The sequence below is a fragment of the Tachysurus vachellii genome, chromosome 8 (assembly GCF_030014155.1).
Source record: "Tachysurus vachellii isolate PV-2020 chromosome 8, HZAU_Pvac_v1, whole genome shotgun sequence".
In the NCBI taxonomy this organism is placed as follows: Eukaryota; Metazoa; Chordata; class Actinopteri; order Siluriformes; family Bagridae; genus Tachysurus; species Tachysurus vachellii.
The window spans coordinates 28,901,260-28,915,415 of record NC_083467.1 but is presented as its reverse complement, the minus strand read 5'-3'; the positions used below and the strand labels follow the sequence as shown (position 1 = coordinate 28,915,415).

The 14,156-nt window shown below is 37.2% G+C and overlaps 1 protein-coding gene across 1 annotated transcript in view; it reads left to right on the top strand.

Annotated features, from left to right (window-relative positions):
* The first annotated feature begins 9,709 nt into the window (after positions 1-9,709).
* The window catches only part of tfpia (tissue factor pathway inhibitor a), a 45,244-nt gene continuing 40,797 nt past the window's right edge, over positions 9,710-14,156 (top strand). Inside the window, exon 1 of the mRNA XM_060877130.1 lies at positions 9,710-9,870. Coding sequence (XP_060733113.1) covers positions 9,795-9,870 — 76 coding nt within the window. The 5' untranslated portion in view covers positions 9,710-9,794. The remainder of the gene's footprint in view (positions 9,871-14,156) is intronic.

Genomic DNA, 14,156 nt, shown 5'->3' with positions numbered 1-14,156 from the left:
ACTGTTTTACTGATTAAGGGAGCAATACAAATAGCCTTCATTAGTATATAAAGAATCAAGAGTTGTGAGTTTGTTTACAGGCTAAAAATGGCAAAGTACTTTCTTTCATTTCGGTGAACTACTCCATTCATAGAACAGCGCAAACTGTTTCTAGCCAGAACAGAAAAAGCACTGAGAGAATAAGGAAATTTCCAAATACAGTTGTCAAGAATCATCATTACACTAAAAGTAGCTATTAATTATCGCATCATATTAAATTTCAACCTTCCATCAAAAAATATATGACATTTATTCATTAATAAACTATATATTCAAAGACATCATTTTCAGTGCAGCTCATTTCACTTTAGTGCAGCACTTTCACACCAAGAGGATCATTATTCTCTCAGTTACTATCTGAGTCAGCTTCATAGGTTGTCATCATGCTCCCTTTCACCATATTATCATCATGAGTAGTCTGTTTGACTGCTGTGTAAGCTCAGAACACACGATAATCGGCTTCTGATACGAGCACTGAGTCATTTCCCATCCTCTTTCAAAGCATAACTGATTTTATTAACCAAGATGTCACTAGTGAGGAAGTTGACAGCAGTTGCTCACACACGTGATTGTCGCATAAAGAGGAATTAACGTATCTGAATAATACAAACGTACAAAACAAATAAACAAACAAACAAACAAAAAAGCAGCCGATTTATAGTGCAATCACTATTAGAATTACCAAAATGTTTCTATTAATTACTAATAAAATGTAGTCTGATCATTTTGCTATATGTTTATAATAGCAGACACGCTACTAATAATAGTTTGCTGTTTCCTTTGATAAGCTTCGGCGAGGTTTACGGCTCTGTTCTCCTTTTCAGCTTCATTAGCCAGTGAGAAGTCTTTAATGGTGGATTTGTCACTGTTGACCTTAGCTGTATGTACCCTGTCCCTAGCCATGGCTAGTGAATGCTTCTTTTTGTAAAGATAAATACTGAAAGCACATAATTACAATACAGAAGGATTTTCAGTCACCAGGGATGTAGAGTCTTTATAGCCTGCCAGCTAATATTGTGCTCTGTTAATCCTTTGAATGATTTATTTTTGGCACATTGGGAGAATTCCCCTTTATGATTCAAGTATGAATTATTTTTCGTGGTGAATGTCTAAATTTTGTGAATAGAGTAAAGAGGGAAATCACAATGTTTATGGTAAGAGGACTACGTAGATTAGGCCCCTAAGACAAATGTTCCCAATATTCTGGGGAAGTCGTGGCCTAATGGTTAGAGAGTTTGACTCCTAACCCTGAGGTTGTGGGTTTGAGTCTCGGGCCGGCAATACCACAACTGAGGTGCCCTTGAGCAAGGCACCGAACCACCCACCCAACCCCCAACTGCTCCCCAACTGGGTTAAATGCAGAGAACGAATTTCGAGTATGGATCACTGCACTCAGACTATTTGTATTGTCACTTATAAGATTCTAGTCACCAGAAACATATTGCCAGGACGCCAACCTCTAACAGACATGCCTCTAGAACGCCTGCGCCCAAGGCACATGCTCCCATATACCATGAATCCCGATACACCAGCCTTCACCACTTCCCTCTAAGTGAGGGAAGGAGAAGATAAGTTGAGTGAGGGACCCATGTGAGGATATAACTATGCCAAGAGAGTAATTATAAATGGAGAAGAGAATAAGACCAAGTACTGAGCCCTGATGGACACCACTAGAGTCTGTATGGAGAAGATCTTGCTCACTTCCATGCTACCTGATATGAGCGACTTTTCAGTTAGGAACCATTCCCAAGCTGATCCACGAATTCCAACATTCCTGAGGGTGGACAAGGGAGTCTTGTGGTTGAGGAGGACGAGCTGACAACATGGCTGATATAGCAGCAGCATGTAGCGTCTCAATGTGCTGATTTGAAGCCAGATTCATGCTGGGTGTCATAGGCTCTGTTCTTTTTCCTGAATCAGTCTCACGTCTCTTGTAGTATTGAGACAGCTCAGCAACAAATCTGTTCCCAGTGCAATCAGTATCGCAGGTCAGTACATGTGTGGTCGTCCCATCACATATTAGTCCCCAGACGATTCTATGGTGGTTAATGAGTATCACGATAAGTTCAGGCGTATCTCACTGAATGTGTGTAGCGCTGATGTGTTTCTACCTCATACAGTGAATTAGTAAGCCAGTACTTGCCTGAATGCCAAAAAAATAAGCCAAATAGTTCTCAGCATACTGTAACTGCTGGCCTTTGTCTAGGATTATCTAAGCAACTAGGAGGTCAGAGGTATGTAATGTTTAATATTTAGAAAATTACACTACACAACAGTTGCATTACCGTCATACTGTATATGGCAAGGTCGAAATGGTTTATCTCTTGGGAAACATGGTGCTCATTCATTCATTCATCTTCTACCGCTTATCCGAACTACCTCGGGTCACGGGGAGCCTGTGCCTATGAAACATGGTGCTAATTTTTTTTATTTATTACTTTTATCTGAATAAGAACAGGTTTTGAAAAATAACAGAAAATCAAGCTTTAGGAATTAATCTTGGAGCTTTACAAAATTTAAATTCCCAAATGCCCTGTTCCTATCAGATAAAGTAGTGCATAAGAAGCCTGAATATTTGCCTTTGCACTGTTTTTTAATTTAATTTGCTCTGTTAAATAAAGCAAAAAGAATTTTGTTTTTGTTCTCTTTTACTGTAACAGCAGAAAGCCCTTTGAAATGACTCTAAATTAAAACATTAACAAAACTCAAGGTTTTTAATACACATTTAAAGCAGTGGCTGAAACTGAAACAACTCTGTGAACATTGACTGTATAGGATACAACACAATGTATGCAAACATAAGGTTGCATATATCAGCATGCACAGACATATGCATACTTTTGTGTTTTGTATTTTTAAATATGTCTAGACTCTGTTTTATAGTGATTGTTATATTTAGTTAAGTCCATTTTAGCTTATGGACGGAATGCATTTATTGCATGTATTTTAATAGCTGTAAATTCTTGATTTAATATTCTGTAATTTCTGTTTTAACTTTACAAGCCTAACCAGGGACAGGGGTTGCAAATTAGTCATGGCTATAAACCTGTATGCATGGCATCTACTTTGTATTTTATAAAGCAATGTTTTATGCATTTGTCCCTGTCAAATAAACATCAATAAAAATTAAAAAAAAATGCCATTAGTCATTTAATGCTTTTTTATCCACCTTTGTAGAGAAAGTTGACTGCTTCAGAGTTTTAATACCACCACAGCTACTGTAAATTGAGTCAAGAAAATTCATTATTCTTGGCATTAAATAATTATTTTATTTAAATCGCGAATTTGACATATTATGTAAAATCAGTTCGTTTTAACTTCTAAACCCTATTTTCTTCTAAATCCAGCTGAAACTTTTTTAAAGCTGAAAAATAGGGCATCTAAATTGTCAAAATTTTGAGAAGATTGATCACAATAGCTAAGCAGATTTGTTTGTTTACAGATCTCTCGATCCGTTGTCTGTAATTTGGAACAGCTTGAGGCTTGTACTTCAAACCATTTATGCCTCAACAAGCTAATGACAATTGAGTTTCAGTCATGCCTAAACGTTAAAGCAAATGTTGTAGCTCACTTTGAGAAAGTGTGAATCACTGCAGTTTCAGTAAAGAATTCAGGTCATCCCCATGGTACTCGATGCCAACTCAAGCTGTGAGTCAAGGGATCTCAGACAAAAGGCTCTTCACTTTCCGAGCACAGCTGCTTCTCAGTCAGAGCAATATACAACACCTCTGAAAAGCAGATGGCATCAGATGATTTACACCTTTACACCCAAATGTCTGTTTTATAAAGAGTCTTCTGTTGTAAGGAAATAGTGATTGTACATTTAAATTCAATGCAGCTGAATCATCTACAATGTAAAAAAGTCATACTGTAGATCAGTGAAACCTTTGGGGTTTATGGATATAGCCTGTCTTTAACATACAGTACGAAGTGGCTTTACTCAACACCGTGTAGTGTACATTGTGTTCTGTACTTAAGAATGGCTGAGTTTTGTTTGCTTTGTATTTAATATGATGAATGTCAGGCAGCACAGAATGATGCTACTGCAGATTCACTTTATTAACACCAGGTATAATCCAGGGGGCACGGTGGCTTAGTGGTTAGGACGTTCGCCTCACACTTCCAGGGTTGGGGGTTGGGGGTTTCCCCCCCCAGTCCAAAGACATGTATGGTAGGTTGATTGGCATCTCTGGAAAATTGTCCGTAGTGTGTGAGTGTGTGAGTGAATGAGAGTGTGTGTGTGTGTGTGCCCTGTGATGGGTTGGCACTCCGTCCAGGGTGTATCCTGCCTTGATGCCCGTTGGCGCCTGAGATAGGCACAGGCTCCCCATGACCCGAGGTAGTTCAGATAAGCGGTAGAAAATGAGTGAGAGTGAGTGAGAGGTATAATCCATAACATCTTCGGATTAGATGAAGTTAAATGATTCCAAAAATATAATAAAATTTAGAAACAGGACTGTTCAGATATGCAAAATGACTAGAATAGGCAAAATGAAAATCAAAAACTTTCACAGAAATTTGTGAAACAGGAAATCAAAAGAGAATCTGCTTGGGTTGGATTTGGTGCTTGGGTTTGTTACAAAAAGGTTTGTAGCGAGACTTTGTAAAGAAATTCCTTTACTCTTTGTAAAGAGATTGACTATAATTAGGTGTGTTTAATTAGACGTCTAGTGTCATTGCATGTGGAAATAAGATCACCTTCCGCCATGTTGTGAGGCCTTTCATGGTAAGAACTTATCTTAACATGCTGTGAACGACCCCATCGTAGAACAGCGATAAGTGATCCCAAACTTTTTAACAGTAGTGTAAATAAATTCAGAATATAAATTATACATTTTTAATCTATCTTTCATGAGCAAGCCAGAGGTGATGATGTCAAAGAAAAACTCCCTGAGACGACACGAGGAAGACGATCATGTGGGTGAGCTGAGATATAATTCTAAATAATTTACTTTCCATGTTTTTATACTATATTGTAATTGGTTAATCGGGAACTTTATTTTAGTTGTAACATTAAGTTTATCTTGTTGAAGTTATCAACTGTTCAGTGATGAGTGGAAAACTGTTTGTGATAATTGCAGTCGAAAGCCACCTCCAAGGTTTATACAGTAGGTGGTAAAATCCACCGCAATCCCAAGTATCATTGGCTGTCCATGTGGTGCCATCCTTAGCAGCAGTAAGTGGATTCCAACTGATCAGAACTCCAATCATACTGTACTGTAAGTAGGGCTTCAGGATGGATCAGGCAGTTCCAGAGAGCTGACAGGGTCAGGATCTCATGAGTAGCATGACAAAGAGTGAAGAAAATTAGTGTCAGTTTGCATTGTCATCAGCATTCTCCATTTCCTTTAGTGCAGTGGAGTAACATGGGTCTTTATCTAATAATGGTCGTTTTATGTATACTGGGATTCGTTGTCTATTGGCTAACTACCTTAACCTCCAAGCTATAACTGAACTGCAGTCTATACATAGTAAAAGTATTATCTAACATTTTGATTCATATTTTGTTCATCAGACAAATCAGATCTTGTGTGACACAAACAAACACAGAACTCTGTGTACGATCACTTTACGTGAGCTAATCGGGATGACACCGACTTGATTGCCTCAGAGCTGTTTGAACACAAACACCCAAGCTTCTTAAATCTGATCTGGAAAAATTTCATACACAATCAGACATGCATAACAAAAATGTAGTCATACAGATGTCACGACTGGTTCTAATCGTACACGTCCATCTGAAACGAATAACTGCCAGAAGAACTAGATCTGCATCCAGGTTTTTTTTTTTCAATGTATCCCCTTGATCATAAATAAATAAAGAAAAGCTTTCATCACACCTTAATCAGGTTTGTGAAGAAAGATTTTGCTGATAGCTGCTAGAGGTTGTTTTTTCTTTAAGAGGACATGACTTATGGATTTATCTCAAAGGCTACATGCATTATTGCACAATTTCTTTTTCCAATCTAATCGTCCTGCCTCGTCGAGTCGCATTCAATTTGTAAATGATCCATATAGTATCATAGCGTGCACACACTGCTGCTGCGAAACGACCCACTTTCGCAATGATCGATTTAGAATGATCTCAAGCCCGGCATGCCTCCAAGTATCTTGGCAAGTTAAATGAAAAATAACGTCATCTATAGACTCACCTCTTTTTGCACTCTACACACCTTTCAAATCCATGTGGGTCCTAAGCTGTTATTATTACCTGTTGATGTGGATTTAAGATCGCCTCGAGGACTTTTTGGTAAGAACGAGCTAGAAGACAAATCCTGGACACGAAGATATGAAAGCAGACATAGACACATCTAAGAATGAATCTTTCCTTCAACATTGCAGTGAAAAGGTTGTAAATCTCCAAACATTGCAGATTGGCATCAACTTGTCAAAAAGAAGTACCTCACAGGGGTTGCTGTTGAAAGACAAACCTTTTGGCAAGCTTTTGAGGGCAAGCATGAATTATTGCGTTAGGGTGCAGTGCTGACAGGTGCATTAAGCAGGACTGAAGAGTAATTGGGTACAAGACTCAAGCAGTGTATTTAAGGACCTATCTGGATTATTTGTGTTTTACTTTATTACTACGTTTTCAGGACTTTTAGGCTATTATTATACTACTTTTGACTTTACTGCATTTATCTGAAAAATAACTTTGATATAAATTGTACATTTATATAGAATTTGAGTCACCTGTAAGATGAATTGCATGGAGTACAACTAGCTCCAGAAATATATGCACCCTGGACATAAACTAGTGTATAAAATACACATTTGAGATTGAACTACTTGTCAAAGTCCTTGGTACAGAGCATTTGAAGTGTATACAAATCGCCCTCTTTTAAAATACTTCAGCTGATTCAAGAAATTGTTACCTTGGACAATCACCTGCAGCTCTGGCTTATACAGTACGTGTAATGTTCCACTTGTCATCCATCATTATATGGTAAAACAATGGGCTATCAACAAATTCTTCTCTTCTGAGGCAAAGGAGTTTTTCAAAAGCACCATGTTATTGATCACAAGGCTGAGGTTTTAAACCCCAGCATTTCCAAGCTGCAAATGTTTGGACCTCGATCTGTTCATGAGGTGTGTATCATGATTGACCCCAAGGTGTTTCTGGAGGTCTTGGAAAAACGCCCTCTTTCAAAAAAAAGAGCAAACCTACGATGGATAATGAAGGACAAAACAGTCATACAGGTAGATTTTATATTTTATATCTATTATGCTTTATTATCTTACAGTTAAGCTGTTTTTTCGAAAACAAATAAACAACCAAACACTACGGTTAGGGTTAGAGTTAGATTATCAAATAGGCCACGCCTACCCGATGACGCAATACCTGTTACGCTGTTCTGAAATCCCTGGAAATAAGTGCATCCCAAGAGAAACTCACAAAATGCAGTACCTGAACTTCACCAAGCTTCATGAGGTCTAAAATGCAGCAGTGCTTATTGTCCATAGATTTTGGTGGTGTAGGATCATTAAATAAAATGTAATCAAGAGGCAGTATGATATTTGACAAAGTCCAAGCATCCATCATAGCATTGAGCAGCTTGTTCTGAGCATTTCTAGACTTCAGTGAAGATTTATCAAATTGGAGCAAGTCCAATCTCAGCCCAATTCTTGTAGACAAACAAATATTTTAAACCATTCCAAAAAATTCATGCTTTGGAAAATGGACTCACTTTGTCTTTCTAAGCCTGTGTGAAAAACGAGGTCAGCATAGTGCACATGCATTTCTGAGGTACAGGCATTATCCATTACATAGTCCAAACTAGACACACAGATTCCACGTACACTTTGCTTTTGTTTGTAGAAAAGTATTACTCACTCACTCATCTTCTACCGCTTATCTGAACTACCTCGGGTCACGGGGAGCCTGTGCCTATCTGAGGCGTCATCGGGCATCAAGGCAGGATACACCCTGGACGGAGTGCCAACCCATCGCAGGGCACACACACACACACACTCTCTCATTCACTCACGCAATCACACACTAAGGACAATTTTCCAGAGATGCCAATCAACCTACCATGCATGTCTTTGGACCGGGGGAGGAAACCGGAGTACCTGGAGGAAACCTCCGAGGCACGGGGAGAACATGCAAACTCCACACACACAAGGTGGAGGCGGGAATCGAACCCCCAACCCTGGAGGTGTGAGGAGAACGTGCTAACCACTAAGACACCGTGCCCCCCTAGAAAAGTATTAGATTTAATGCTAATAATTTGCTATAAAACAAAATCTATGTTTCTGTACAGTATATTTCAAACAAGCCTAATTTGGAAACCAAGTTAGTTTCTATTTTAACCACTAGGTGGTAAAATACCCCAAAGATCACACAGCATGTAAAAAGTTATTAAGCCAACATTCTGTTTTACTTATTCTTCTTAGACAAAGATTTAGCAAGAGTAACTCCTCTTAGAGCTTTCAAGCCACATGCACCAAAATGCACCAAAAAGTTACTTTTCTAAGTGTTCCGAGTTCTGGTTCTTATGGTACCGGGTCTCAAAATGGCCTTTTTTTGCCATAGACACCTATTATAATTTAGAGGTTTATAACTCTGCAAGCTTTCGATCCATCTACACTAAACTCAGCCAGCTCCTTTAGGGTGATACTCTGGACAAATTGGTGTATTGTACTGGCCTTTCTGTTTTCCCTCAGCCCCGCCCCCAATATATGCGAGATCAAAAAACTTTCCACAACATTGACATGTGACATATCAAAACACTCACAACAATGAGGAGAACTTCCTCACGGGTATTCGGGTGACATCACACGCTCGTATCCACTCGACCAGACTGAAATTTTGTTATTTTCATTTTTGTACCTTTACTCACTTTTGATAGATGTTTAGAGGATATATATATTTATATATTTATACTTTATATAATACAGGTTGTAGCTGTGAGAAACAGTGCAGATTAGTTTGAAAACAGACTTTTGCTGAAAAATGAATGTTAATGTTCTAAAATCAATTCATTAATGAATTCCCTATTTACTGAAACATGCTATTTTCCTCTATATGTATGTGTAATTTTATTTATATACTCTGTGAGGTTATTTAATAGTAATCAATAATTTATAATGAATAATCAATAAGTAATAATGAATAATTAGTAATGAATAATGAATAATTAGTAATGAATAATGAATAACTAATAATTAATATTTCATAATTAACAGTGTATAATGAATAATTTATAATGAATAATTAATAATCAATAAGTAATAATGAATAATTAGTAATGAATAATGAATAACTAATAATGCACAATTAACAATGAATAATTAATCATTAATAACTAATAATTAATACTTAATAGTGAATAATTAATAATTAATACTTAATAATTAACAATGAATAATGAATAATTAATAATGAATAATTTATAATCAATAAGTAATAATGAATAATTAGTAATAAATAATTAATAACTAATAATGAATAATTAATAATGAATAATGAATCATTAATAATATTACCACAGATGTGGAAACTAACAACAAAGTGATTCACAGGTCAATACACCGCATTTAATCTCACGAGAGCCACATGTTTGGTAAGATAGACAGATAAGATAAACGGGGAAGAAAGAAAGAAGGAAAGAAAGAAAGAAAGAAAGAAAGAAAGAAAGAAAGAAACACCCAATGGAGCCGGAAGTGTGTGCGCGCGTGTGCGTCTGTGCGCGCGCTCTAAAGCAGCCTTTCCCCAGAGCGCGTGTTATTATGATCAGAGTTGATCTGCAGGAATTATGGCTTCACTTCACTGCTCCTGTCTCCTCTTACTCTGTGCTTCTCTGGGGTTTTGCCACACGGTGTTTAGCACAGGTAAGGATCAGTTTTATAGTATTTATTCAGACTGTACAACAATAATGTACATTACACTGACATGTACTTTGGGTGTTAGAACCTGGTATTATAATCAGCTTATAAGTGTTTATAACTGCAAAGAATATTATTCAGTTTTTAAACAGATACACTTAATAAACATTAATAAATGCAGAAGTTTTACAGAGAAAGAACTTGCTCTTGTATTGATAGTGTTTACTAAGCATTGTGTGGTGGTGTTGCTGTACTTATTATAAGGTCCCATGTAGGGATTCAGATATTCTAATATTCTAATACTCTATTATATCTACTTTTTCTTTAGTTAATATAAAGTTCTATAAGTTGACTAAAATTCTCTGTGTTATTTCGAAAGATTTCGCATGATAAATATAGGGCATTTTGTGGGTGTTGGTAAAGATCTTTTGGGTATTTTATGCTATGATAAAATATTACCATTATTATAAGGTTTATTAGAATACCCATAATATGCTTATCTCTTATAAAGATCACTTTAACATAATGACATATTAGAACTATTAAAAAAAGAACTGTATATGTATATGTATATTATAAGCTTTTAATGCTTATACAAAGGCGTTTAGAGTATAGAATGATGCATGTTATGGTTATAAAACACAGTACTGTTATGCAGTGGAGATTTGTGGTGTTATTAAGACGTGTTTTGTAACTTGAGTGCTTGGGTTTGTAATCGAGTGCCTATGTTTCAGAAGTAACCGTCCAATCGACGAAGATATAGTAAAATACATACAGTATATCATCATCTGTCAGTTCATTTGTGAACACTGAATATACACACAGACAAAAATAAGACCTTAATCCTGCTTTCCGATCCTGCAATATCCAAAAAATATGTAAAAATGTCTTTTCTAAGAATCACAATGTTGTGGTGACCTGTTAACTTGATAATCTGACGTTACCATCAGCTTTTATTTATCTGATTGCTGTCTGGAACACAACTAAACTTTTCAAAGACATACATGAATAGAGCCAGAAAGGCAAAGCTTCAGTGAGAGTAAAAAAACAACAATCCACTAAAACTTTTGTATACAGTGACCCACATTATAGATCATACATAAAACAGTGTCAGAAGATGAAGAAGCAAACCTAAAATTCTTTATAGAACGTTACCTGTAAGATTTTACATACAATATTGAAGACAATCGAGACAGGATGTGACTCAACATTCATGCATCTTGTTCAAGGGTCCAACAGTAGCAGCTTGGCAATGCTGGGATTTTGAACTCACAACCTTCTGTTCAGTATCCCAGCATCTGAGGCAATACTATTCCTTTAAGAGTAGTAAACAACCTGAAGATCCCTTTAGGGCTTTTGATTTTCATACAGTGTACCAATGTTGGTCATTTTTAGTCATGAAACGCTGGGAACTGAGAAAATTTTACCCAATGAACAATTTAACTATAATATAATATCAAATAAAAACTTAAAAACCCCAAACCTTCAGTCCAGGAACTTCAGCAGACACCCACAACCACGCAAACTATATAGAACATTTAGAAGAATACATTTTCTCTTTGCCTTTATATTTTGTCTGTTTTGTCAAGCACGAAATCTATCTGTTGTTAGACTTACTTTCCATTTTCCACGCCATTAAGGTGCGTCTAAGTACGATTATGTAACCACGGTAACCACTGGAGACCAGGGCTTAGTTTTCGCCTGTGTTAGTGTGTTGGAAAGGACAAGACTTTTAGGTTAAAGTCAGTTTAAACTGCAGCCAGTAGAAATGCAACAGTAAACATTTTGGCTACTAGAATATAATTATGTAAATGTTGATAGCTTTAGATTTAGAATTAGATAAACTGTAAAAACCTGTTAAGACTTTACTATTGATCTGAGCTTCTGACTAGCTTTTATACACGAAAACGATACAGTGGAATAAATAAAACCTTCCTTTGACTCGAGCCATTATCATGGAATATGGTTATAATTGATTACATGCAGTGTAATTAGCATGGTACAATAGAGTAACTTCTTATTTTAAGCAACACACAAACACACACACACACACACACACACACACACACACACACTATAGACATCAGAGAGAAAATGTACAAACCACTAATACACAAACCCTGAAATAAACCCTGAAATAAAGCCCATTAATACTCCAGAATGGTGCAATAACAGCACAATATTTCACACATATCCATGCAGAGGAGCCAAGCCAATACAGCTGGGCATGCTCACTGGGTGGGAGGTGGCGTACTCCCATTCTCAATGTCAATCATAATGGTACTAGCCAATCCTGGTTGTCTGTGAGCTCATGTATGAGAGCTTTTTCCAGAGCACTTTCCTCTGAGTGTGTTACGCTACTTTATGACAGCATGATTAGCAGACTCAGAAAAATGCAGACAAATCATCCAAAAAGCCAACTAACATACAGTAAAGAGTAGTTAAATTTTATACACAAGTACTGTATGTAGTAACCAGTTCAGGAGCTCCTTTAGAAATGATCTAATAATAATAATGGGATTAAAACTTTGACTGCAGCATTAACAGGCTTTCCAGCTCTACTAACCCTTTCCTATTCTACACTGCAGGGGAGATTTTGTCTCACAGTTAAGGTTTGTGTTAAATATGTTGCCGTTAGCTGTGGTTCACTGGTGTGAATCATTCAAGGAAAGCATGTAGGGGCTGATAGCATGCTGGCTTTCCTGAGTCTTGACACATTTCCAGACAATAGGCTTTTCAACAGCTCTCTAATTGCTTGAATTACTCAGTGTACATGTCTTATAAATGACTTAAACTGAGATGTGTTACACCTTGTCCAAGAGAAACAAATCCAATTAGCATGAAGTACATTGGGCTTTAAGTGTATTAGACATATATTTGCTGTTGTGTTATGTTTGAAATACTACACCATTTCATATTAATTCAGTTCAATTCTAAATTAAGTTTATTTGTATAGACCTTTTAACCAGGACATTGTCTTAAACAGCTTTACAGAAGTGTAGTATTAAGTTACTTTCTCTTTATCTCTAATATTTATTTACATTTACATTTACAGCATTTGGAAGACGCCCTTATCCAGAGCGACGTACATAAGTGCTTAAATCTCTCTCATTGGGTACATTAATGCTGGCTCACTAGGCTACATACTTTATCCCTAATAGGTTTATCCCTAATGAACAAGCCTGAGGTGATGGTGGTGAGGAAAATCTCCCTGAGACGATATGAGGAAGAAACCTTGAGAGGAACCAGACTCAGAAGTGAACCTCATCCTCATTTTGTAGTACAGTAGAACTGTACAACCAAGAACTCCTGAGGAACTAACAGGTCAAAGTCATTTCTGAGTTCATTACAGACTTAACACTAATTCCTTTCTGCCGATATGTTCACTGATGAAGACCCAAGCACAAAGCTGACTAATGCAATGGCAGTTAAAGGAGGGTGTAACAGTGTCCGAGTGGTTCCCATTGGCCACGGGCTGTCCATCCAGATCTATCCACAGCAGAATGCACCACCACCAAGTGACAAGACTCCATCTAGGGATAGGGTGTCATGATGGATCAGGTAGGTCCGGAAAGAAGAAGCAGTCTCATTTCGAACTCAGAACATTTAGGAGCTCAGTAGTGGCATGTATAGCGTGAGAGAGCGAGAGAGAGAGCGAGAGAGAGAGCGAGAGAGTGAGAGCGAGAGAGAGAGAGAGAAATATTAGGTAAGCTTTTAATCTTGTGATGGTTAAAGACAATGTACATTAGTGCAAAGTGCAGACAGGGACTCCTGCAAGACTAGCTATGACAGAAGAGCCAGAAGGTGACACCACTGGTAGATGATGATTTAAGTGATATTTTCAGCTTCTTGATGTTACACTTTTGAACGTTCTTGAAGCTACTGCAAGCTTCTTTCTGTCATAGCTAGAACATTTTCTAGCATGAATTGTGCATCATGATGATTAATCTCACAGGTGTGACTCTCATATGGATATTCATTCAGACAAAAACTGCCTACTGCTGCATCTTAAACCACATACAGTATTAAGCAATGTTCCTAAATAGTAGACTATTAATCTGGGAAACAGACCAGTATTCATGACTCTGACGATATACTGTAACAACCATTTATTTTGCTCTCCAGTGCTGTGTATGCTTGTGTCTATCTTCACAGGTCTCACCTGTCAACAGACGCAAACTAGTCCTCAGAACTGTAGCTAGTGATCTAAACTTCAGTGTAGAGTTCAAAAATATTGTCTTTGATCGCTTCCATTGTGTGAATTTTCAATTACCTGATTTGTTTTGTCTACG